A 27,108-nucleotide genomic window follows, 5' to 3' on the forward strand; every position below is an offset into this window, starting at 1 on the left:
ATATTTTTTAACACGATGTACAGCACAATCTATAACTGGATTAGAACCAATTTAGTGCATACACCTTCTGCTTGCCAAATTAAATAGTTATTTCAAAAATACAAACATAGTTAGAGAAACTGAATCTGTCTTCTGCTAAGCAAACAGACTGCCAACCCTCCTATGAAAATAAACAGACTGTTTCAACCCTCGTTGGAACAGTAGCTGCAAGGGTGTAAAGCAACATAAAATACCATCACGCAGACTTTCCCCTTGGAACCCTCACACCACAACATGTGTTGCATTAACTGTTGATGTGTTGTCATAATGATTGCATTGAAAAATTAAATGAGAGGGACTTAACAGGGTTTTTGAGTGGTCTGCAACAGACAAATGTATATAAGCTTCATGAAACCTAATAAGTACAAGAAGAAAATTGTAGACAATTTGGTTTTCCATTGAGATCCAACAGTAGAAACACACCTCATATATTTTTTCCATCTGTCTCAAAATGAATGTAAGTGAAAACACAATGAAACAGGAGTCTGTGCTGACGTTTATTTGAGACCACAGGACGTTATGACCTAGGTCTCTTAATATAGACTTTTGAGTTGTGAGTTACTTGATTGGATATAGGAATGAGGTGAGTGAAGGTAATTCATTTTTTATATTTTTTCGTCCTGGAAAGTAACACAAATTTGAGAATGTGGTTTGCACAGTATAAGAGCTCTGAGAATGTCTATAACTGTCTCAAACTTGGTTAATTTATTGATTATTAGCAAGCAGACTAGAAAAATCTTTACTGACATATAGCAGGCTACTACTTGCTCAGAAGTAATTTCATGTAGGCAGCAAGGCTTTATGCTTAAACTGGGTGTCGAGAGACATGGCTTTGCCCTGAATCTGGATGTGTGAGCTTTGCAGCGTTCCATTGTCGTCCATCTTGTGGCGTGTGGCTTTAGTTTCCACATTAGTCTATTTCCCACTATTGCTTCTGGCACAACTCAACCTGCACAATGCTCTGCCAGAGATCTGGAAAAGTTAGAATGACTCACTCTCAACATTTACTTCTCTCGTTCTGTATGTGACTTTTCTAGTATGATCATTTAAAATATACGGTGTATGAAGATGTTCCATAGGCATTAAACTACTAATGCATCAGTAACTAAATACTTCTTTAGTCTTTGCCAAACAGTGGACACATGGTAACAAACAAAACAGATCTAAAAAGTGTGCTAAGAAGACTAGTTTAGCTGACTGTTCGCTAAAACCAACTTTCTTTCAACCACTGATATCCATGGCTCCTATGATGATTTCCCCCCCTTTATACACCAAAATGGTTGTGACCTCCATGGTCGATCCTGCAGCATTAGAAGACAGTAGCATGCCATATTTTAGAAACGCTGAGTAAAGGTCCTTTTGAGATGAATTTACATCTCCGGACAAACTATAAAGTGGCCATTATTGTATTAATGTGAAATCAAGAAGAAAAACCAAGTTATATAAAACAACAAGCTGTGACAGCAACTGTCAAAACAATATAAACCACCTTTTATACTATGCAGAATTATTAAGCTCAAAAAAGCGAGAGAAACCCCATTGACCCCACCTTACAAACCTCCAATATAGAATATTTAGAACTGTAATAAATCCTGCTTCAGCTCTCGGCTACTGCGGGTGCGATCATTAGGCAAAGCAAATGAATGATTGGGGGAGTTGGGAGCTGCTTATTTACCCCAAAACGTACAGAAGCCTAGGATATAAATCTGCATTTGCAGTTTCTGAAGATACCCCAGTGACTTGTACATAATGATATGTGGGTTGTAAGCATATTTCCACTTAAGAGTACTTTGGGCTGACCACTGAAGCTAAAGACCAAAGTTCTCAGGTTGAGTTCATCAATGTATGACAGTGTTTATTCTAAATGCCATCTTTAGGTAACATTCACTGCACAAAAAAACAAACAATCAAACAAATGACTGTTGACACACACACACACACACACACACACACACACACACACACACACACACACACACACACACACACACACACACACACACACACAGAAAAGGATCCTCGCTATGTTTATTTACTCGTCAAAGTATAGCATTGCTTATAGGTTATTATCCTACATCAGAGGACCATTTTTTAGCCACATACATAGTCATATCATACCGTAACAGCAAGATAGGCTTCAAATGCACTTTAGTGTATTATGCCGCTGCAACACAAACATTTCCCAGTTTGAGATTAATAAGGTCATTCTTATCTTATCTTTACCCCTTAGAAGTGATCTAAAAAGGACAGCATGCACTCTACAAAGTAACAGGATTTCTGCATGGCAGGCTAAAAACCACAGTATTCCTTACAGCCTGTATACTGCCATTCCAGTTGCCCTCATCCAAAGCTCGCATTGCTTTAATTTGTATTCCTCCAACATTGGTTGACCGCCTTTCCTCATTCCTGAAAGATGATTAAATACATTTGGGGATTTAAAAGACCCAGGTTTAAATCTTTAACCAATATCATACGTATCATAAAACAATACATTTTGAGACTGTCTGCCTTACATTTTAATTTGATGAAATACATAATTTAAGAACACATTTAGAGCTATTTGAAGTTAACAACTCTATAGTTTAACAAAATGTCAACTTGAAGAATCCTTCTCTTTACTTCATCACATTTATCTAAAGACACCTTGTAAAAGAAAATGTTATTTTCAGATGAGTTGTTTAAAGTTGATAGTCATAATGTTTTTCTCTGTCTCCGATACTGTATTGAAATTTGAATAATTTCACTACCTTTTCATGGTCACCAGATTACAGAAATGTTAACCTGTTAAGTGTGTCATTTTAATTATGTTTCTATGTTTTGTATCTCTGTAAAGGGTCTTTGAGTTTTTAGAAAAGCGCTATACAAATAAAATGTATTATTATTATTATTATTATTATTATTATTATTGTTATTATTATTATTATTATTATTGTTATTATTATTATTATTATTATTATTATTATTGTTATTATTATTATTATTAATATTATTATTATTATTTAATCTGTCAAACCATCCGATTTTGGATAATGGATGAGTCTTGTTTGGTTCATGTATTTTACAGCTCATATTGCTTGACAGAGAGCTTCCTGCAGATGACCCCCCACACTTTCTCCAGGTTAATGCTTTAAGCAGGGCTACTCGCTGGAACTGTGCAGTAGTCTCTCCCTGTTGTCCTCACAGCAGATCATATGGGGCAAAAATGAGCTGCTGGAACGGCAGCATGTTTCTAAAAGCTCCTTGGGGGACTGACTGCGAGTGCGTGCTCTATTGCTATAAAACTATTCATTGTTTTATTCGGCCCTTTCCTTTCTTGGCTGTGTGTTGTGGAAAGTAACATCTCCACGGGCAATAAGCTTCAGCATGTACAGTTGAATGTTAAAGTACAATTTCAAAAAAAAAAAATTGGCACTAACTGAGAACTGAATATGACTTCTAAAAACAGGATATGGGACTGCATGTGGACACTCAAAAGGAAGTAGATGGGGAAGGCATCACACCCAGATCAGATTTTGATCCTGTCCTCCCAGTTTGTTCATCTTTTTGAGTCAAAGATTGAACACCTCTTTGCATTGTTGTGGTTCTTTTGATCCCATTTACTTTTGGGGATGGCCATCCTCTGAGCAAACAAGACAGACATCAATGGTTTTCTTGGTTCCCAACAAATGTAAAAAAAATCTTTCTAACTGTTTGGGTATTAAAATCAAAGGTAAACTGTATAACATTGATTATTCGCAGGTTAGGGAACAGGGAAAGTACTGTCTTTATCTCTAAAGCTGCCTTCACACGAAAGGACGTTTTCTCCTCGCTTTCCTTGAGGTAGGGTAAAGAGCCTTGTGGAGATGAAAGCAGATAAGTGGTGTTATTTCCATGGTAGGCCCTACCTTCACTCCTTGCCTGTGTGGTTTCTGTGTCACCTACAAATGTTAACTAATTGAAAAGTCAGCGTCAACCAAGTCCAAAGTTAAAATATTTTAAACGTTGAGCGCATCGCTTGGTGGCACTATGCCAAGGGAGGAGCTTCAGCCCTAGGTTAGTGGCACAGTGCTTTCCCATTTGAAACCGAAAGTCAAAAGTCCAAGCCAGCTCAGAGCGTTTTTTTCTATTAAGCCTGTGATAGGCATCTGTATGTATAATATATATATATATATATATATATACACTGTATAAATGATATGGCACCTAGTGGCCACACAACAAATGCATCTTTAAAGAGAAGCTTGAAAAATACAAAGAACTCACGTTATACTGTAAGTGAAGACTTTTCTGGTCTAGCTAATTCTTAGGTAATGATGCCTCTGAAAGATGCGATGCAGAATTAGTTGATAATGGCACGCAGCCTGAACTCTACTAAAGGTTGGCTGATTTGCTTCTTATGTCTTATCCCAGAAGAGTTGTCCTGCGTCTGCAAAAAGCTCCTGTTCTATAGCCTGAGGAGACAGTCCATACATAGCACACAAACAGATCATTCTGGGGTGATTGAGGTAATTGCTTGCAGTTGTGGTCTGTGTTGGAAAGGGCCCTGAAAAGGTGAGGTAAGTGCAGCTCCTGTTCAGTATTGATTTCAGACTGCACTTCACAGTGGGAGTCTGTATGGCTTAAATGGGCTATAGGGGGGGGGGAAATTTGATTTCAAAATCCCAATTTTTCACACTACTTTAGATCACCTCTGATCCCTCTAACTCCAGTCCCCTGGGAAAGTTATTAAAGTAAGCTACATATGTACATGGTAATTTAGGTTGGATGCAAAGCATTGGAGAAAAGTTGCCCACCACCCTCTTAGGGTCTTGAAACTATGACAAATAGAGCCCAACTCCCCAACTGCACTGGCACAAAACCTTTATTCAGTGCACCAGATCTTAATTATAGGTTTCTCTCTGAACTACGATTTTTCATACAAGCAGACAGTGGGAGATTCTCTAGCTATGAGGTTGTACCCACAACAGTGAAGGAAACAATGCTTGTTATGAAACTTTTCATATTTATGGTGAACTTTATAATGAATTATAAACCCCTAAAACTTATTTCCCCTCCAATTTGGGAATGTTGTTTTCCAATAGAGTTTGATGGGCAGGAATGCTGCTTTTTGCATTGAACCTGGTATACATTGTAGACATTTTTTGCTTTAAAACAATACATTGGCAGTAAAAAGTACTACATAATGTCATGATGAAGGTTCTTAATGTCAAATGCAGACATTTGTACTAAATCCAACTTTGCAATATCGCTTACTTTCACACACTTAAAGTAGTAACTCATTTCAAGAACCCTGCCCATTTATATTTACATTTGCAGTTCTATGTGGACCTTTTCAGGCACCAGTAGACGGCACAGGGCTTAATTTCCTGACTTGAAAGAAAGAAGGGGCCCAGCAGTTTACTGAGGAGAAATATAGCGTAAAAAACAATGTCTTTTTAAGTACCCTTAATGAAAGCAAGTCTTGATTCTTTGTATGCCTCGGAAGGCTTGGTTATCTTAACTTTTAAGCACAAACACTGTCTTGATTTGTGTGATCTGCGGTTGATCTGTGTTAAAAACCAAAACGTGTATGGTTCAGCAAAATATTTCAATGAATCAGTTAGTTTGAAATCAATCAGTAAAGATGTTCAGATATACAGCTGCTCACAAGATCTGTATCAGGAATGGATATGTGTCAAACTCATCATGGATTTTCCTCCGTGATGCGTTTCGCAGGTACTTCACAGTTTCACATGTGTTTTTGACCGCTTGTCTGCTCAGGGTACTGTATGTGGTCTCTTGGAAAAATGTACTGTACCTATTTAGAAAGCTATTCTGTCTTACCTATTAAATCCACAAACAGCAGCTAATGTGTACATCCAGTAGTAACAGGACTACCTTGGCAGTCATTTGGAGTCATATTTCTGTAAATGTGATGAATTGGAGTTCAAATTTATTCAGTTTTAGCTGTTTACTTTTCTCCTTTTACTTTGTTTTGGTTTTCACCAACTTTTGAGGGAAATGTTGCTGGTAAATGCTCCACTGTGTTCACCTTTGTCTGTCTGATGTTGCAAGCAGTAGGTTATGAGGGAGTAAACTGGCTTGCTGCAGCTGACAATGAGGATAACAAGAAGGTTGAAAGTGTATCAAAGCTTCAAAGAAACAATTTCCTCAATACAAAAGCATAGATTATTATTATTATAAGATGACTTTAAGCAGCTTTTAGTTGTATTTTGTTCACATAGTACATTTATTACACATTCCAACAGGCCTTACAGGGATGAAGAAAACATGAATATATCACATCAATGTGACCTAAAAGTGCAACTAACACAAGTTATTACTCTTGCAGTATTCATATACATACAATACACAAACAATAATGAATAATAAATGGGTTTATAGTCATTGCCAATGTTAAAATCATTTTCGAAACCAAACTGAAAAAAAGGCTGGTGTTAAGAAAAGATATCCATTTAATTGAAGATGTGAATTGAACATCTACCCGTTGACCACAGCGGAGCACTTAAAGAGCGTTATTGTACACAATCTATGTCTTATAACGTAAGTGGGTCATTATACATTCGGTACTGAAGTGCGGACTGGATGGTTCAGCTGCAGGGGTATGAGGTAACATACAAAGTATACGTTTAAGTTCCACTTTTAAAACACTAGTTAGTTTGTGGTTGTGCCATGGTGATGGCATTTGTGGTGCTATGAGTCTGACATGTCTGAAATGTTTTGGGTAATGAGCAAACGTTTGGCAGTGTTACTAATCTGTGACAAGAGAATATCTGCTGTCTTGCAAGCTGTAATTAAGGAAATATCAGACTTTTCTGTTTCAGATGGGAAGGCACACTGCATTAGAGAGTTTGGGAGAGGAGAGGAATGCAGCAATATCATCTCTTACAATAGCTGAAATGACTCATTATTCATAATGGCTCCTTTCATTGTTATATCAAAATGGAACATTATATCCCTCCAAAATTGTAATAGAGTAGAAGTACAAAGTAGCAAAAAATGTAATTTCTCAAGTAAAGTAGTATTTTCAAATGTGTAATACAGTATTGCTGCTCGGCAAATGTACAAAGTTACAATTTACCACAGAAGAAAAGAAAAAGAAAATGTTTAAAAACTCCCTTGAGAGTATTTCCCAAGTCAAACTTGAGTTGAATGAGTGAGTGTGAGAGTGTTTGTGAGACTGAGTTTTCCTGCCTGCTGTGTCAGAGTGGACCTCCTTCTTCTTCTCCTTCTACAGTCCCCTCCTACTTCCCCGAGATATAGGCAACGTTTTAACTTAGACTTTGAGTCAATCAGAGTGGGATCTTTAACTGTGCCTGCTGCTGGGTCTCTATGCCTGGGCCCACCACATAAGCACTCACAGCGCTCATCACTTACACAGACATACACACTCACCCACACACATGCACGCTTGCACCGGCAAACATATGGAGTACTCCTGCTTCCTCCTGCTCTGGATCTGCAGCCAGCAGTTAGGTGAGTGAAAGGTGTTTTCTCTGTCTCTGTTATTGTTTCAGTAATGTGTGTGTCATTATGCAGGTTGTACTGATGTATGAATCAGACTTCACAACAGTACAATAATGACAATCTAATTGTTGGGTATACTTTGACTCGTTCCAACAGCAACTGGATACTTTGAGACTGCTGCTTGTGAAGGTTTTAATGTGCACACAAGTAGCAGTAATATTTGAATATCTTCAGTGAATGAAGGGCTTCCTTGTGAATGACATCCTAACCTGACATCTTGACTAGTATCATGTTAAGAGACAGGAAGGGCAGAGCTCAGGGGCAGAGCTCAGGGGCTTTACTGAAGGATAAGTTGTCCCCCCTCAGGTCCAAAGAGGTGCTGTGTAGTTCATTGGAAGCAGGCTTGTTCTCTCAAATGAAAGTTGATGCTATCTTTTCACAGTCAAGTTTCTAGCAAGCGGAGCGTTGTTGGTGCTTAGCCAGAACCGTGGGCAATTACCAGTGAAATCACTATACCAGTACCATATCTAGACAGGAGGGAAGAAAGAGAGTCACAGAGTCAATAAAAGGCAGCAAATGTGTTTTTTTAAACTAATCGTATCTACTGAACCCTTAAAATGTACTGTGGAACTGATGCACACTACAGTAGATATCTCTATATGGTTTTGAGCTTAGCATACCTTAGACTGTAACCACATTGTTTAAACACAGTATGAATTGGCCGCAGTTCCCATAGAATAATGTGCATGTTGTCACCATAGCTGTATGAAAAGCAATTCTCAACAGAGAATCATTATTCTGTTATGTTGCATCACCTGGAGGTTAATACTGATGTCTACAAGACTGGAATTTTTCAAGAGGCAGACATCAATTCATCTTTGACATTGAGTAAATAACACAACACTGAGAAGTGCTCTGGAGGAACTGTCTTTTGTAAATATTTGGTTTGATTTTGGAATTAGTTGGAACCAAGTTTATGGAGTGATGCCACAGAGAGGGAGACACTGACCTTGTAGCTGGAGTCTGCGGAGAAAGGCTCGATGCTGGCTGTGGTTGGAGATGTTTTGGCAGACACATGAGAAGGAGGCTGCATGTTACTCAACATTTGTTTACTTCTTATGTTAACTCCCAATTACTCCTTTAATACATGTCCATGGTGCCCACTCCATGCAGGGATGATCAAGCTGTGAGAGTACGTACCCTGACGTCAATTTTGATGTAAAAAGTGAAGAGTGCCCTGAAAATGACAATGAGAAAGCTTATTATTATCGACAAACTTAAAAAAGATATGCTATTTTGTCAGTTTGTATGGCAATAATGACAGTGGCCAGATTTTGACTGAATTAACTAAACAGTCATGGTGCTCCCTTATAATAAATAAAGTAGAAGCCATGTGCCTTCTTTTCTATGGGTAAACCTCATGTGCATTGTTGCAATTTTATGATGGCCACTTTCCATAATGGAAATTTAAGAGTTGTGTACACATGTTATTGTCATTGCACAGAGTACAAGTACTAGGACAACGAAATGCGGTCTCTGCATTTGACCCATCCTAGTGTTAGGAGCAGTGGGCTGCCATTATGTACGGCGCCCGGGGAGCAGTGTAGGTAACCAGTGTCTTGCTCAGGGACACCACGGTGGCACTAGGTCTTTCGGGGACTTGAACTGGTGACCTTCCAGTTCCCAGGCCAACCCCCTATGGACTTCGCCACCACCACCGATATATGCCCTATTGTCTACAAGCTTGTGCCCTTTGCAGTTTTGACTGTTTCGGGCATTTCTGAAATAACTGATGCTGCTAACAATGTGGTTCATGAGATTGAACCAATGTGTGGTTTGCTTGTAACCACCGGCTAAAACATATATTCATTTTTTGGAGCTAATTTTCGATGAATTCAATTGGTTTTTGCAACCCCCTTCACATTTGAAAAATTAAAGTTAAATGTGTTGCAGTTGACCCAAGCTTTGTGTGCAGTGTCCTGTTGCCCATTGACCCTTGTATAACTTTAATTACATGTCATTATCCTATTTACAAGCACCACGTCTTCCAAGTTCGGATTGCTGGAGGTTCCAGCAACGTTTTCTAAGAATTTACTCTACCTCTGCCAACAAATTTCTAGGGGATTATGTAAAACACATCTCTGTTGCCTTCTTTGTACGATACCTAATTGATTTAATTTGGTCAGGAAATCATTTCTTCATGTTGTGTTGACTGCCTTTTGGATCCTTCAGTGTCCAGATCCCAAAAGTGTGTACTGTCTGTCGGCTTTTACTGAAACTAAATATAGTTATTATTAAAATGTCTCATCAAAATGAATTATCAGTCAGTTTAATTACTGTCAGATTGTTTAGAAACATACCTTCTCATTAATCAATGGTTGTAATTTTATAATATGTATAGGCTTAGTTTGAGCAAAAGTTGTACTTGCCAAAAGCAACAATGCACTGCTTCAGAATGAAATTCATGTGTCGCTTTTTCAGTGACAATAAACATACTCCTTATTCCAATAAAATGTTTCGACATTGCAATCTAGTTGAATAATACAGTAGCCGGTGGTACGGGTCTTGTATATCACTGGCTAAAGTCTTGGTTTGAATCCCTGGAGAGGATTCTGTTGGCTCAGACGGTTAACAGCTTGTTAATCAGTGCCCAGTTGGCTGACTGTTGTGTATTGGAAACATCTGATTTAGATACCCCATGCCTCCAGAGTTTTTGGCATGTGTTAAATGTGAAAGAAAAAAATGTGAAATGTGTAAGGTGCCAAACTATTTGGAGTTATATTGTTTAATGTGAAGCATCTTTCCAGAAAAAAACTATTGTAATGGAAACCCAGAGGGCATCAATAGAAAACGACATATTGTTTTGCTTTAGCATTGGTTAAAACACTAGTCAGATGCAGTTGTATAGCAGTATCTGTAGACATCATCATGTACAAAGTCTTTCATAAATACCTAACAATATTACACTGCATTCACTCTTTAAAGAACTGCATCATGCCCTTCTGATATCCGGGTTGCAGTCGAATAGTCAGTTTAGCTTAGGAAGGTTCCTAACGGAGTGAAATGACCCGGAAGTACCTCAGTGGCAGCCATGATAAGAGCTGTTCGAATTCTGTAGATGATAGGAAAGGAGCTTTGAAACTTCCTCTATAACCTCCTTTAGCTTAGGAAACACTGGACCTTCCTTTTAGGAAAGGAAAGCAGAAAATGCTGTCCCACAATGCCTTGCGGGCCACAACATTTCACGGAAACAACCGACCGTGGCGGAGAAATGCGTTTCATGAAAGTTACGTTTGCTTATTAAGCAGTTTAAAACGTATACCATAACTTGCTTAAATGCTTTGTTTTGAACGTTCAGCTCTATATTAATTAAGGAGAAATATGAACGTTACTGTTTTACTGAAATTATCAAATAAAGTCTACATTTCATTGTTTACTGAGCTGTGTGGGTTTCTTAAACGTTTTAAAACATGTTTGAATTGTGATATACAAAGTGATAGGTTAACGCATACCTAGTTTATTATAAACACATTTGTATTTATTTTTAAATATTTTCATATAATCATACGTATTGGGATTCATGTGGGTTAATACGAGTGGACCAGAGGGTGAGGGTGACAAGCATAAGTTTCACTTTTCTTTTTTATTTCAATTCCAACATTTGTAATGAAGAATATATGTCTCACTGTTGTCCACGTTCATAAAGCATAAAACAACACCATCATAGCACGGTGCAAAGTAGATACGCTTTCATTAGTCCGCTTTATAGGAAACTGTCCCCACAGCAGACGCACATTAATAACGTCCGCTGGCGCATCATCAATACGTGGGATAGTGTAAATGAAGTTGGATTGTCAAAGCACCGCAGTCGCTTCTCTTAAGTCCTTTTGTATTCTCCAATCCACTATTCCTTAACCCCGTGATGCGTCATGCAAAGGTCAAGGAATAGTAGATAGGAATAGGCGATAGGAGCTGAGTTTTTGACAATTCGAACGTACCCCCAGATTTCTCCAAGCAAGCCCTTAGCATAATGCAACCCGCACGGCTGCTGGATGTCAGTGGGTCTGTGGTGGAGCTCCTGCAGCTTGGTGTTGGGCCAAAGGCAGCCGCGGACTTATGTGGGTCGCACCGGCAGCCACCGGCTTGAGGTTTATTTATTTGGGCATGGAGGCCGGTACACAGGAAACCCAGCAAGAGTCCAACCTTGTGTTAGAAGCTGCTGAAATTACTTGGAATATTAAATTGCTCTGCCACATTAGTAGCTTAAAATGGAAACTGAATCACCTCCATTCTCATGCTTCTACCCAGCCACTTTCCTTTTCTTAGCACTCGCTCATTTTTGATCTGCCTTTCTGTGATTGCATCAGAGGTCCTTTTTGAATACTCAAAAGACTTCCAAGCATGAAAATCCAGTCCCATGGCTAAAAACATATTTGTGGTCCAGTTGAACAATGATGGAAAGACTTTGAAAGAACGCTGCCCGTCATTTGTTAAATGATTTATGCTGCAGCACACTGTCAGGAGTTACCTGATGATTTGTATTTGTTTTCCATACACCTATCTGTTCCCAACCATCTATTTTCAGTCACCCCTTTTATGTTTCTAGATAAACAGAAACTTTAGGAGGATGTTTGGTTGTAGGATCAAACACCAGCTGAACATGTGAACCATTCATACAACAGGAAATGAGCAATGTGGAGAATATATCAATATTTACATGAAGAGCCTGCATGGCAGAGATGGACATTTATTTTAATGGAGGTTTTCATGAAGCAGAACAAATAGTCTATGGTTGTGCCAATGAAGGTGTGATGTACTCCCGGTCTCAGACTTGAGGAATGAATGACTCATTCACTGCGTTGTTGTCCCTCCACTCGCATAATGTGCCGTGGTGAAATTGTGGTTGTGATGGTTTTGACACTTCCTCCACCCTACAAAAAGCAGTTTTACTGGTACATGCTGAAAAACAGTGAAAGTAGATATTTATTTTTGTTTTTTGCTTAGATATACTCATAATACCACAAAATATTGATTGCTGAGAAAGGCAGAGCATTTAACATCTTTGTTGGAGCCCCATTTTTCTTAAAGAATACAGCTGTTCAACACGTTACCTCTCCACTGCATTTCAGAGAGCAAGCAACTGCTCACACAAACAAAAAGATATTGACTAATGTGTAAAAAAAAAAAAAAGATTCAGTTGAGTTGCATCTGTTCAGTTCTTGGACACTTTTAATCTTGATAACAAAAAAGTGATTTGAGTAATTTCATTTGATCGACTATCAGTAAAACTTGATTAACAACTTGTCATAATTGAAGAAATTGACTGTTTATGTACAGTAGATGATACAACCCCTGATAGCAAAGAGTCCTTTCACTCATTACAGTGTCAGACAAGATTACTTTAGGCTTGCAGTCACAACGTTGGAAGTGGATCATTCGATCTTCATCACAGTGTAACATAGTAGGATAGTGGTAAAAATCCCACAGTTCTCCTAGACAGCAAATCTGTTAAATAACGAAACAAAAGCGAATGTGAGAGGAAGAGTAAAAGAATAACAAGAGATTAGACACACTTAAGTTTAGGCCAGCATTAATTAGGCAAAGATCTGCCTGCAAGGGTGAACATGTTTTAACTTAATGAAAGTTTGCATATATGCTAGAGCATTATTTAATCTGCTTTATATATTAAGAGAGAAAAGAGGAAAAGAGAGAGACTGGAGGTAAATAATCAGTTCCTTATGATTTCTAAGATGGATCAGAGGTTGAACTGAATATTCAAGATTCAAGATTCAAGAAGCTTTATTTATCCCGAGGGAAATTAAGGTGCAACAGTTCAATACAAAGAAGGAAGGAGAAATATACACTCAATATAACTAAACTACTAAATATAGACTAAATATACATCAAATATTACTAAATATAAACTAAAATAACTAAGTATAACTAAATATAAACTAAATGTATCAACAATAAGAGCAGCATTGCAAATATGAAATAGTGAAATAGTTTACAGTAACTACGTAGGTATATACAATATACAATTATACGTATAGTGCAAATGGCAGTACAGTAATAAGATAGCTAATAAAACTAAGCTGAGTACTAAATACTAAATAAAGTGACATGTGAATAAAGTGACATGTGAAAGTGAAAGTAAAGTGAAATGACAGCATTGAGATGTAATAAAGTGAACTCAGGTTACTGACTCTCCAATGTTCCTCTAACGACCTGAGGTAGATGAGTTAAAGAGTCTGATGGCCACAGGGAGAAAGGACTTCCTGTGGCGTTCTGTGGTACACCGGGGTGGAATGAGTCTATTGCTGAAGGTGCTTCTGTATGAGGTCAGCACCTGGTGGAGAGGGTGAGCGTTGTTGTCCATGATACTACGCAGCTTGCGCAGCATCCCCCTCTCAGACACCACCAGCAAAGAGTCCAGCTGGACCCCCAGGACGGAGCCAGCCTTCCTGACGATCCTGCTGATCTTGTTGGCGTCTGCTGACCTCAACCTGCTTCCCCAGCACGCAACACCAAAGAAGATGGCACTGGCTACCACCGACTGGTAGAACATCTTCAGCATGGTGTTACAGACGTTGAAGGACCGGAGCCTCCGCAGGAAGTAGAGTCGGCTCTGGCCCTTCTTGTACACAGCCTCAGTGTTCTTGGCCCAGTCCAGTGTATTGTCCAGGTGAACACCCAGGTATTTGTAGTCCTGAACAATGTCGGCAGTCACCCCCTTGATGGAAATGGGTGTGGGGGTAGATTTCCTCCTGCGGAAATCCACCACCAACTCCTTTGTCTTGGCGGTGTTGAGCTGCAGGTGATTGAGCTGACACCACTCAACGAAGGAGTCCACGACGACCCTGTACTCCTCATCATTTCCCTCGCTGACACAACCAACAACTGCAGAATCGTCTGAAAACTTCTGCAGATGGCAGGACTCCGAGTGGAACTGAAAGTCTGAGGTGTACAGGGTGAACAGGAAGGGAGAAAGAACGGTTCCCTGTGGAGCCCCTGTGCTGCTGACCACAGTGTCAGATACACAGTCCTGCAGTCTGACAAACTGTGGTCGACCCGTCAAATAGTCCGTGATCCAGGAAACCAGGGAGGAGTCCACCTGCATCGCCGTCAGCTTACTCCCCAGCAGGTCAGGCCGAATGGTGTTGAAAGCACTGGAGAAGTGGAAGAACATGATTCTCACAGTGCTACCGGGTCTGTCCAAGTGGGCGTAGGCACGGTGAAGCAGGAAGATGATGGCGTCCTCCACTCCTAGCTTCGGCTGGTAGGCAAACTGCAGAGGGTCCAGCGATGAACTAACCAGGGGCCGAAGAAGTGACAGGATCAGCCTCTCCAGGGACTTCATCAGGTGGGACGTCAGCGCCACCGGTCTGTAGTCGTTGGAGGTGCTGGGAGGCGCCTTCTTCGGTACCGCAACCATGCAGGAAGTTTTCCACAGCACAGGGACCCTCTCCAGACTCAGGCTCAGGTTGAAGATGTACTGCAGGACTCCACTCAGCTGGGCAGCACATGTTTTGAGGACCCTCGGGCTGACGCCGTCGGGACCTGCAGCCTTGCCTGGGCGGAGCCTGCATAGCACTTTCCTCACCTGCTCTGCTGTGAAGGTCGGTGTGCCATGTGTGGGGGAAGAAAGAGTCTGTGTTGTGTTGATGGGGGAGGGGTGAGGTAGGGGTAATGGTGGGGGAGAACGAGCAGGTACGGTGTAGCTGTGGAGGGACGGTGTGGGAGGGGGGACAGCAGGGCTGGAGGTTCTAAGGGGGATGGTTGTAGAGGAGCTGGGGGAGGGGTAGACCGGAGCCCTCTCATTGAATCTATTGAAGAACAGATTCAGCTCGTTGGCCCGGTCAGGCCCACCCTCTGTTGTCTGGCTACCAGGTTGTTTGTAGCCAGTGATGCTCAGAGAGAGCGACTGTTGCTGGCTGCCGCTCGTAGCAGCGCCGGAAGTGAAAAACAGGAAGTGAGAAACAGGAAAAACATTGAGGCTTTCCTTCCCCTAAATACATAGGCACTGACTACATCTTATTATGGTGAAAAAGAATAAGTCCATTATATATGTTGTCCGACCACGTCCCAAGCAAAATGTATTTATATATATTCCAGATGGTCACAATTGAATGCCGTCTAAGAGAGCGGGAAGATGCAATAGTTTTTTAAATACACAACAGGGCACATTTTAATGATGCTGATCCTCAAAGTGAAAAAATAGTTCTTACTTATCTCACAAGGGAATGTGAATGTTGAACTTTCACTTTTGGTTTTCTTCATTGCGCCACAAACTGACAAACTGACCAGCAGCTGATGAAGTATACTGGCATCTTTAGAGGCCTTCAAAGTTTACATTTGCTTTGGGTTGTCTATACAGTCAAATCACAGCTCCAAACCAACATATCGTCACTGAAATGAAACAACTAAAATATATATTTAATTTCTAAAACTATACCCCACAACTATTAGAAATTTGTACAACAATTCCTGTATAACAGTCTGTTTTATAGGAAAGACTTTGTTTCCATCCATCTTAATTTGATGTGTTATTGTTTTCATTGAAAGCCAAGAGAAGCCAAGCAGCTCCCGTGAGGTGTATACAAAACACTCGCTGTATTTCTCCTAATGGCAGGCTGGAATACAGTTAAGTCTGGGAGGTTTTGGGACATACAGTCCTTGATATAAAGTAGACAGATATTTAAGGGGGTAACTTGTGCTTCATTGTCATTGTTGGCAATGCATGTGTGAATCATTTGGATAAAAGTAAAAACAGATGTTGTACTCAACATTAATAGGGTTACTGGATAATACTTTATAGCAACAGTATTTTGGTCAACAGTAATCATAAGAAGCAAGTTAAACAGTTCTCTGTTATAAGAATTAACACCACTACAGTGACTCATCTGTGTGTTGATGTGCGTGTGTGTAATCACAATGTTGTTTTGCCTGTGAAGTTAGACCAACAGGGGGGGAGTTAGGATTGACATCATTACAAGATAACCATGGATACAATTGTCTTGAGTTTCACTTCAGCTGTCATTTGTTTAGGATTAATTAGAATTGTACATGTTTACAAACTGTGTGGAGCATTCCTTCACCTTGTTGTTTACATTTAGTATCCCTTGCAGGGGAAAATAAGGCTCACTCAACTTGTCGTGACACCTGAGCCTCACAGATGGGGAGTGAGCTGAGTTTAGGGCCGTTTAGCATGAGGGCGAGGGATTGAATAAGCCCCACAGTGTGTGCACAACAGCCGCAAAGATGTGAGAAGTAGGGGCATTTTTGGTAGTTAAAGGCAGATGCCTTTATGGTTTCAGCCCAGCTGTGCTGCTTAAACTGTAGAAAAAACACTTATTTTTTTAAGCATTAATCTCCAACTCCTAAAAGACAAACCTCATTATGCACACAATCTGTTTAAACTTCCCTACATTATTTTTAATGCATTTTTTGGCTCTGAAATGTGTTAATCATTATCATTGCAACTTGGTATATTAGGTAATTGCGAGTATTAATTAGCTTGAGTGTAAAGGTCAACGTGATCCTTGACCTCACAGTAGCTTAGATATCAGTGGACCAGCACAGATCAACACGCACTTAAGATACGTCTGGCAACTGGTGAGAGAGATCAGCAGCAGATTAGGAGAAGACGGATGAACAGAGAGATTGATCGAGAGGAAGTCAGTGGTAGATGATTATATATTTCCCCTTCTCCTCCGCCAATAGGAAAAACTCATCACCCGCAAGTCCTAACGCAGAGCCCTCCCTCCTATGATGAAAATTTAAAAGCCAAATAATGCTATCATCATACATTAGCCTTAATGGGTAACATGACAAGCAAATACTGAAAAAAGTAACTTCTCCGATTGGTATTTTAATTGAAAACAGACATTCACTGCTCTTTTCTACCACCTGGTAAGCTGTCAAAAGATGTGACAGGAATTTAAGCACACAATCGGGAAAACACATTTGCTTTGATCAGGTCTCACCGCAGCTTTAACTTTGTACCCTCTTAACCTTTGTCAGGTTACACTTCACCATATATTAACAGCGATTTCAAAACAAAAGTCCTGGCTGAGTCTCTTGACCAATTGTATAATTGCAGTTGCAAGACTTTCAGAGCTGTAAGCACATTACAAGAGCCTTTCCAGCTCCTTCGCTACTGAAATATAAATCACAGATTTCACATCTTTCTTCCATCAGATGTAGGCCTTTTATATGTTGTTTGCCAGATTGGTGACTGGTAAAATGTTCTTATTGGAATGAAATATGTTCATGTAGGTGGTAACGTATATACTACGCTGCTTAACAAAAGCTGGAAGAATGTCAGCCACATGTGACAGCTCAGCTGTTCTGTAACAATTATATGATTAATATTAGTTTTCATTGGAAGGGAAGTCTGTGTTTAGACTGGTGCCGGGGGACAAACAACACGAGACAGCATAGGTTTTTTTTTAAGGATGAGTGTGCAGCTGTTTGTTGCACTTGGGCCAGATGTTGAGGTCTAATCAATGTGAATGTAAATGTTTCTTTCAGGACAGACATCCTTAAAGCTGCTGAGATACCAACACGTGGCACTGTAAACTATATGTTCTGTATAGATTATTCCAACGATGTTGTACTTAAGGTCTTAAATAGTATCTTCTTTAGCAAATGCTGATGAAAAATTGTCTTTTGTCTTTCAAGGCTTCCATGACTGCTTCAACATAGACACAAAGAACCCTAGGATCATCAAGGGGCCTAAACAAGCCCAGTTTGGATACACAGTTCAGCAACACGTGGCTGCTGGAGGAGAAAAGTGGTAAGAGGCTTATCTTACTTACACAATGCAATGCAGAATACTTTTCTGGAGGTCACTGATGGTAGCATCTGTACAGTACTAAGCTACAGCAAAATGCAGCTGATCAATGTCTTATTATACACCTTGGCAAACATCTGACACTACAATAACCACTTCTTTCTTAGTGTCAAACTTTTATTATCTGTATTTATTGATGTGAATATCAGTTTGTTTTTTTATGTGATATATGTTTTTAGATTCTGTAGAAGGCCTGAATTGACCTTAGTGAGCTTAGGGCAAGAATTAGGAGGTCAAATTCATTCAGCATTAAAACAGATGTGACATACTGTGGTGAGACATTTCCCTCCCCGGAAAAACAGTGATCTACTTTACCTTTGCTGTAGTGTGTGCAGTTTCCTCCCGTTAAGTATGCTTGCAAAACAAACTTTAGTTCTGAGCTACTGTACCTTACATTCATCATATGACCTCATAGCCCAAACTCACACTATTATTAGGCCAACTGGCACCGTGTGGTGGACAAAATTGGTCCCTGGCTACCCACTAGCTTTGCAGAGTTAGGCGTGTGTGCCTGTGTGTGTGTACTTGTGCGTTTGTATTTGTGCAAATAATTAATTATTTTAATATATCTTTACGTCATTTATATCCTCTACAACCTCAAGTACTTCCAGAATGGCTTTACCAGAAAAGAAGATAGTGTTGATTGTTCAATTAAAGCATAAAAGCTCTCTACAAGGGGAAATGTTTAACGGTGCCATAGAATGAAAAACTGGATTTGCCTTGGTATAGTTGAATAAGGACAGCTCGGTAAATTGAACTGACATACTGTGAACCTCAAACACCATTGTTTCCTCCTTCATGTGCAAATCATGAATATGCATACCACAGCGGTAAAACGGGCGAATTACAACAATCCCTGTGTGTGACGTTACATACGGTAACCCAGCCCCAACATTTGCATACACCAGCAGCTCGAAACACGAGCGCTAACACTTACCACTCCGTAACGTTGCTCTCCAATCTGCGATCAACTGGTTGTTCTTCAAATTCATCGGTTTCCTCCTCCGATAAAGGCTCAAACATGTAAGGTTGGATGCCAATAGCCTCCATGGTTCATCTCTCACAGTTTCGCAAACTTCATTTACTTCTGTGGGCTCTGAGGCAGCCATGGATTGCACCTTGTAAACCAGCCAATCGGAGCAGAGCTCGTCATAATTATTTAAATGAGCCCCAAATAAGGCAATTCAGCTTGTTTCATTCTAGGACCAAATCATAGGGTTGTAAATGGGCCTGTAAACCCGCATCTGGACATTGTCTTGGATCCGAGACCTTAACACTCACAGCATTAATCAATACAAACACATTAAGACACGGACACAGAAATGGATGAGGTTCCAATATTATATTGTTACTTAACAAGCATAATACTGTGAAAACACCACGTTGCTCTCAGCAGTCAAACGCGTGGGGTCTCTCCCGATACAGAGGATTCATGTCATTTATATAGGAAGCTTTCTTCCTTCAACGCACACACACACATTCCAATCCTCAAGCATCAGCCTGCTTAGTGAACATATTAATAGCTGTATAGACTTCTGTCTTTTGACCTTGGGAGGCAACAGGTCAGTCTTACTGTCCTTTAAGGTGAATATGAATATTTTTAGACCACTCGCTCGAGAAACTTTCAGAATAACCTTAGAAGTATATAACTTAGATTGCATTAATCACATTTTTTTAGATCAACCAAAGTTATATACTTTCTTTGTAGACATCAGAGAACAATTTAAAATACCAGATAGATGCATTCTATGGCCACTTTAAGGCAAAAAATAACCTGGCTTAACTATTGCATTAACACATTGCAGCATCATCTGGAAAAGCGCTGTTTTGGCCAATTAAAGACATAGTGAAGCAAAGATGCTGGTACTTTGTAAGTAAACACTGTATTACTTTTAACCTCATGACCATTGTGACAAAACATGAAAAGGTTGCTGCCATGCCAACTTGCTATAACCATAAAATCCTCCCTCATTATAGTGTACACTGCTTTTAAGTGTTTTGGCATCAGAATACATCAACACATTTTAAAAAGTATTTTAATGTACCACCTGTAGCTGTTCAAAATCTAACCTTTAACCATTTCATCTTAATGCAGACTCTATGCCTTTGTTCAGCTAGCAATCAGTATCTAGTAGGGAATCCTGAACTGTAACCATAAGGGTTAAACAATCAGTCCTATCATAAGTGTAACATAAGCGTTGTTAGTTGTAACTAATCAAATTATCATTGCGACAACATTGTGGTAGAACTATGGCCCATAACAAATGTAATCGTTCATCATTCCTTACAGAACAGCCCAATGGCATCATTCTAAATTCTGCAAGTTATCCATTCACCCTGGGGCAGCCCATGTTATAATATAAGGCCTATATTGTTGTATATTAAATCACAGATCAGAATGTCTGTAATGTGTCTGTGTATGCGTTTGTGCATATGCAATTGTGAGCTCTTGCAGTTATATCTTTGAGACCCAATTTGAGTCAAAGTGAGACATCCCAAAAAGGTTCCAAAAACGTTGACACACGTCATTGTGTCACATTGATGTCCCTTTATTGTAATGAACATATGCAATGAATAAAACCAAGAGAAACTGTCTTTCTGTCCCAAATTCTCACAAATACACATAACGTATATTAATATACGCATATAAATAGTCCCCAAAACATTCCACAATTTACTTTTGATTGAGTCCTTTGGCAAAACCTATAGTGCCTTTTAAAAAAAGGATTATTCCTGATCTGTTTAAAGATTTACATACAGTAGGAACCACACACAGGATTTAAGAGTAAGAAATATATATTTTCCTCGCTCTATCCTTCAAGGTTCAGTAAATTGGCTAGGGAGTGCAAACCTGTGTGTTCTTGGTGTACAGGAAGGGACAGTGACACACTTGGAGATTGAAGTGACAAACTAGCAAGAGCTGCCAGTTCACAGTAGTCAAAGTCTTCCTGCTCATGTCAGCAGCTGACTCGATTACACTGTAAGATTCAACTTCTTTTCCATTCGGAGCTACTGTCAGCCAAACATGTCTACTAGAACTGAAAAGGTCTGATGAGGCTGATTGGTGTGGAATAAAGGTCACCAGAGACGCTGCTTTCACTGCAGAATAGGTCTGAGATTGAAGTGAAAACATTCACAGTGGTAGAATAAAGCAGCACAGACTGTGCAAACAGAGTCCTGCCAAGTGGAGCAGCAGGGAATTTGATTTTTGGCTTCTTTATTAGATGTTCATACATCTGGTATAAAAGCACCTTTATTCATAAGAAATAAAGAAAAGAGAGAACAAAAACATTTCTGTAAACATTCCTATTTTTATATATCGGAACAATGGTAGAACGAGTTGTTTGGATATTGTGGCTATTCTGTATACTCTCTAACTCTACCCACTGTGACCCACAGTGCTGTGCCTCCTACTTGTATTACACTTTGATTATGACTCTTCTTTCTTCCCGTCAGACAACTCAGTCCAACTTAGTCCAGTTTAGTTTTAAGAAGGCTTTTTAATCAGTGTGCGTAGGTGTGGGTATGTGAACACACAGCTGCATGCACAATCTCAAGATGAACAGTATATTTGGGAGTGTTTCTGTGGGAGTGTGTGTGCATAGTCTGACAGCTCTCAGCTGGACTCAGGAATGTTGCAGGATGTGAGGGAGATGTGAACACTGTTATCGAGTGTGAAAGGATCAAAAAATGATTCAAAAATAATATCTTGGTTTTTTCGTACAAGACTTGGTTTGTTTCATCATGACCACACATCTGAATCAAAGACAGTGTGGCTCAGTTTTTCTCTTTTACCAGATTCATTACTTAAGTAAAAACTCCTATTTCAAGAGGTTTGAGAGGAATTTGTATTTGTTTTCACTGTGATTAATGTGTTGATGAGGCATTGATCTGTGCTGATTAGGACTGAATCTGCTCTTTTTTGTTTCAAACGATATATCTTTGAAGTACCAGACACCAACACAGAACATGTGCTCGCCAAGTGTCGGCACTTGAGGGGGGTTTTCTGCAGTTTGTCTGGGTTTGTGTTTGTTTCTGATGCTTGTAGTCACACTTCAGTCAATTAAAAAACCGAATGAGTGATATACTTGCACAGTTTGTCCCTAGCCATTTAGGCCTTTTAACTTTTAACCTTCCCTTTCCCCTTAATTGATTTTAACTAAGCTTTCAAGAGAATTTCAATTGGTATAATCTGTGCTGGACTGCAGCGTTGTCAACTTTTCCAGAGCTGTCTGATTGCTCCAAACCTCTCAGCTCTGTGTTTGGATAGGACCAGGCTCACAGCTGGAAAGTGACTCAGTTAAAAAAAAAAACTTTTTCATGACCTGCACCTGAAGTGCAGCTAAATTCAAAAGGATTTCTTTGAGGACAAGACTAATAAAAAACAGCAATTGTTGATTCCAGTGTGCTTAAGTAAGTTATTTACTAGAGCTTTTGTGTGTCTGAGGTATTGAAACAGTATGAGTAAAAGAAGACTTGTGTTGAAAATCAATCCCTAAGCATGTGGCATTTAAGTGAGCAGGAAAGAAACTATTTACTCAATTGTTGGCCTCAAAGACATGAAGAAAATTAGACATCTTTGTCAGGTCTGTTGACAGATTCTGTCCATGACTAGTAATGAAGCTACCAAGTTGAGGAAAGGTCAAAAGGTCAAGAATATGTAATTTCCCTACACATTTACTGAGCGTTATGCTGCTCTAAACACTCTTCCAGAGCGAACTCTCTCTTGGGAGCAGAGCATAGGCCTCTTCACCTCCAATTGGTGAAGGCCTTGGGTGTTTATACCTGATGGGATACACTGACCTGCATACTTGAGCAATACACCACAGAAGCCTCCCACTGTTTATTTTTCTACAGTTGTCCTCATTGGAGACCTGACCTTTACTCCTTAGCTCAGTCACGAGTTGCACACCACCAAAACCTACAGGGAGTCTTTGGAGTCTTTCAGCACCAGCCTTAAATAGTGTCCCCTTTATCCAGCTTGTTTACAAAGCTGTAATGAAATATGCTTTTACATTTCAGAGAGCCAAATTTGATCTCAGGGATTTAAGATTAGACACAATACTCTGATTGTTAAGCTTGTGACATTGGGTTAAAGTATTTTACACCAACTTTGCAGATTGTATTGTATCAGGCACAGCTTTTACCTAAATGCTAACATCTGCGTGCTTACAAGTTTAAATCGACAATGTTAAGCAAAGTTGAAACAAATACATCTGCACACAAAATAACTCCCATAAGAAGAATGTAATGCTCTGTAACATGTTGAGCTTTTGTTTGTTTTGTGAATATCGGTGTCTGCACAAATAAACAGGGATTTGTTATGTTAACTGGAATGAATAACCAAATTTCTCTGTGTTGCATATAAACATCATATCCTAAGTTGGATCTTAACCAGGACAACTTTTACACTGTACATGTGAATACACTCATAGACAGCTCAGTGTTGAAACAGACCAGCATGCTTTGTGGGACAATGAACTACAGGCAACAGGCATGGGCTTCGCCATAACTCCCCCTGTCACTGTCTGGTTAATGCTTTAATGTCAATTAAAGGCACTAAATGACCGTCTTTGGAAAATGATTACGTGACCATTACAATTACCCGGATTTATGTGGCAGCATTAACAAAAGAAACATTTTCTTTTGTTAATGCTGCCTCGTAAATATATTAATGCTGACAAATGGAATGTGATGAGAAAGCGTGACATCGGAGAAGCCCGCTCATGTTTGGGGCAGGGATGTGGTTTCACAGCGTATACATCTCTTCCTTCCAAATACGAAAAACATTACCACATTAATAACAGCCTTGGCTTGGGGATGGCGCTTCCTCAAAACCCCAAAAATCCTGTATCCCCTGGTAGCCATGGTAGAAAAGGTCCACGCATTCATTTTGGGTGAAGTTATTTCGGTTTCATTACCGTTACTGCAGTGATGATGCACTGGGGCTTGCATTCGACCCTGATGAGCTCTAAAACATGACTGTTTGAACAGCTTATGGTTAAACTCAGCAGGTCAGCGAGGCGCATGTCCAAGTCAAAGGCAACAATGGTCCCCTTTCATCAAGGTAGCTTTATCCTGACCTGAACTGCTGCAGTGTCTCCTCTAGCCAAAGCATACCAATAACTGATGTCATAATTATGATATTAATATCCTTGAAATTGTGAGCGCTGTAGGAGCCAACATGGTAGAAATGACTTCCAGAGTCTGAGACTTTAAAAAGTTGGCTTCTGGTGCGATAACATTGTAGCTTACTCCCACACTAGTTGCTCTTCAGTGTTCAGTGATAGATTGTTTGAACAACATTTCCTCTTGTCCTCATTGCTGCTTTAAAATACTTTCTGTGGCCTTAAAAAACCCAAATCACATACAGTATGAAACGTCTCTTAAAGAAACTCATTCATAAAGGTGGAATGCTACATTACTTAAAGTTACACCTCTTTTTCTTTTTTTATGGCAGCCTGGTGATAAACTGTCAAATGTAAAGTAAAGTATATTTAATGTATGAATTTTTTTAAGATGAAATTCCTATGATATATTGGAAGCTTGCAGAGGTTAATACAGATGATTGTAAAAAAGGACCAGGTGACGGCAACGGGAAAACATAGACCCGTGTCCTATTTCAATCATTTATGTTTTACAATACCACAAAGGGTTTTAGCTTTTATAGCTTTAACAGATGAAACCATTGGACATTTAAGCTGAATAGTTTTCAAGGGTTTTCTGAGTACAGCATTTGAATGCTTTTTCAGGCTGTGCTCATGAGACTTACCTGCAGAAAGCTGGAAAAACATTTTTGGTAAAAGAATTACTGTCTTGTAGAAACGTCCAATTGTCAACTCTTGTCTGTTGTTGTTCTGACCTGACAAACTGTGGAACATGCAATGATCAATACAGTATCTGAAAGAATGTGATGCTACCATTCACAAAAAAAAATAATCGAAAAATACACACCATCATTAATAAAGTGTATTTCATGGACACTTAATTTCCCTCAAATCATTCCCATCATTTTATGTCATGCTTACCATATTTGTTTTGGTAATGTAATGGAAGTTTCTTAGAAATGTGCCTTCCATTACCAAAAGGTTTTCTTGGAAATTTAGACAGGCTTTGAAACTGGGGATCATGAATATGACATAGAAGTCCTTGCTTCCTTAATTGTTAGAATTTTACCAAAAAGTCAAGCAGTAGGAGGTTGGCCACAGCCGCTTTTGCTATAAAGTGGTGTCAGATGTCTTTCCTCTGGGGCACTGGTGAACTGAGAGTTCCCTGTGATTTCTCTTGTTTGAATTCATAGTTGACCTACTGTAAGAATTGAAGCTTTTCCAGGAATGTGATTAGTTTGCAAGCTGCCATTAAATGCTTGTATTAGGTAAGTATAGGAAATTTGAAGAAAAACATTCAAATACCATAAAAAAAAAAAAGAAAATCATGGTAGGGCGACAGATTGAAATTGGGATGAAATGATGAGTTCTTTGTTCAATTTATTTAACACTCTAAGGCTCAATGAATGTTTAGCACTGTGTTCAATGTATTTCTGAATGTGTGCCATATCACATAACAATCACTATGAGAATGTGAACAGATGAGTTGTCCAATTCTCTCCTATTACAGAATAACTTCAAATGTGACATTAAATAAAGGTTGATTGTTTCTTTTTCTTTTATTCATAATATCATTATAAATACAATTTACACAAATGTTGCAGATATTTCTTGAACTCCCTTTTAAGGTGTTATTTCAGTAGATGTGGGTTTCACATATGGGTTGTACTGTATGGACTGTTGCAGATTGTAAAAAATCCCCCATGAAGAGACAGCTGATGGCGGTCTGGCAGTTAACTCTCATGTTAATACCAGAGGCATTTGGATCGTATGCCTTGTGACTGTTACAGCGTTAACATATAAAAATAGTGAGACATTTAATCTAAAGATATCATGTTACAAACAGACACACATCACAAGACATTGCGTGCATCCCTGAAGGAGTGTCATGAATACCACCAATCATAAATATAACAGCTTAAAGAAGGTTACTTTTTGCTTCGAACACTGAGAGTTCTTATTTCACGTGAATTATGGCTCCATTTACTGTAAGGCCTTTGTGCCCTCCATCAGCCCTGAAGTAAGCACACTAGAACAACTTTATTTATTCCATCAAATCAAGTCATCTAAAACCTTACAGTGACATTTATAAGACCACGCTGACCCCCCACAGGAAACCCACTGTGAAGTTAAGTGCACGACTGACTCTTCACAAACACTAGGTCATGTGAAAAGAATGTCTAGCACTCTAAAACGCTGCCTTTTAACGATGGTCTATGGCGACAAAATTTCCCTTAAGTTTGTTCCCTTAGTCTTCCCAATGATGGCCTCATTGCAGCAGTGATTGATGGGACCTTAATGTTTAGAGAACCTGTTTTCCATCTTGATTGTTATAGTAAATTACTGATAGCCCTACTTCCAAAACTAAATCAGCTGATTTAAGCATGCTAAGATGCTACATTGAAGGTGAACATGCTAACATCATCAAGTGTCATTGCGTAAGCGTAAAGGTATCAGTGTTATTTGTTGTTTGCATTTAACTAAAATAATGCCGAAATGTACTTTGCAGTACATGTGACAAGATAACTCTGCTTCCATATATTTTGCTTATGCAAAATAAGTGTCACGTAAATGCTCATTGAAGATATGGTTGTGTCTTAAAGATATTACTCGCATGAAATATATGGAAAGGTTTTATGAATATAGGTCGAGTGCTGCTGG

The 27,108-nt window shown here is 39.4% G+C and overlaps 1 protein-coding gene across 3 annotated transcripts in view; it reads left to right on the plus strand.

The window, feature by feature from the left end:
- Positions 1 to 27,108, plus strand: part of itga11a (integrin, alpha 11a) — a 71,543-nt gene that overhangs the window by 17,809 nt on the left and 26,626 nt on the right. Inside the window, exons 1-2 of one of the 3 annotated variants that reach the window (XM_063880574.1) lie at positions 7,365 to 7,494; positions 18,169 to 18,283. In XM_063880574.1, coding sequence (XP_063736644.1) covers positions 7,422 to 7,494; positions 18,169 to 18,283 — 188 coding nt within the window. In that variant the 5' untranslated portion in view covers positions 7,365 to 7,421. Of the gene's footprint in view, positions 1 to 7,364; positions 7,495 to 14,981; positions 15,105 to 18,168; positions 18,284 to 27,108 lie in introns of those variants that run through there. The other 2 variants (XM_063880576.1, XM_063880575.1) reach the window with 2 other exon arrangements.

Source organism: Eleginops maclovinus, chromosome 4 (assembly GCF_036324505.1).
Source record: "Eleginops maclovinus isolate JMC-PN-2008 ecotype Puerto Natales chromosome 4, JC_Emac_rtc_rv5, whole genome shotgun sequence".
Taxonomy (NCBI): Eukaryota; Metazoa; Chordata; class Actinopteri; order Perciformes; family Eleginopidae; genus Eleginops; species Eleginops maclovinus.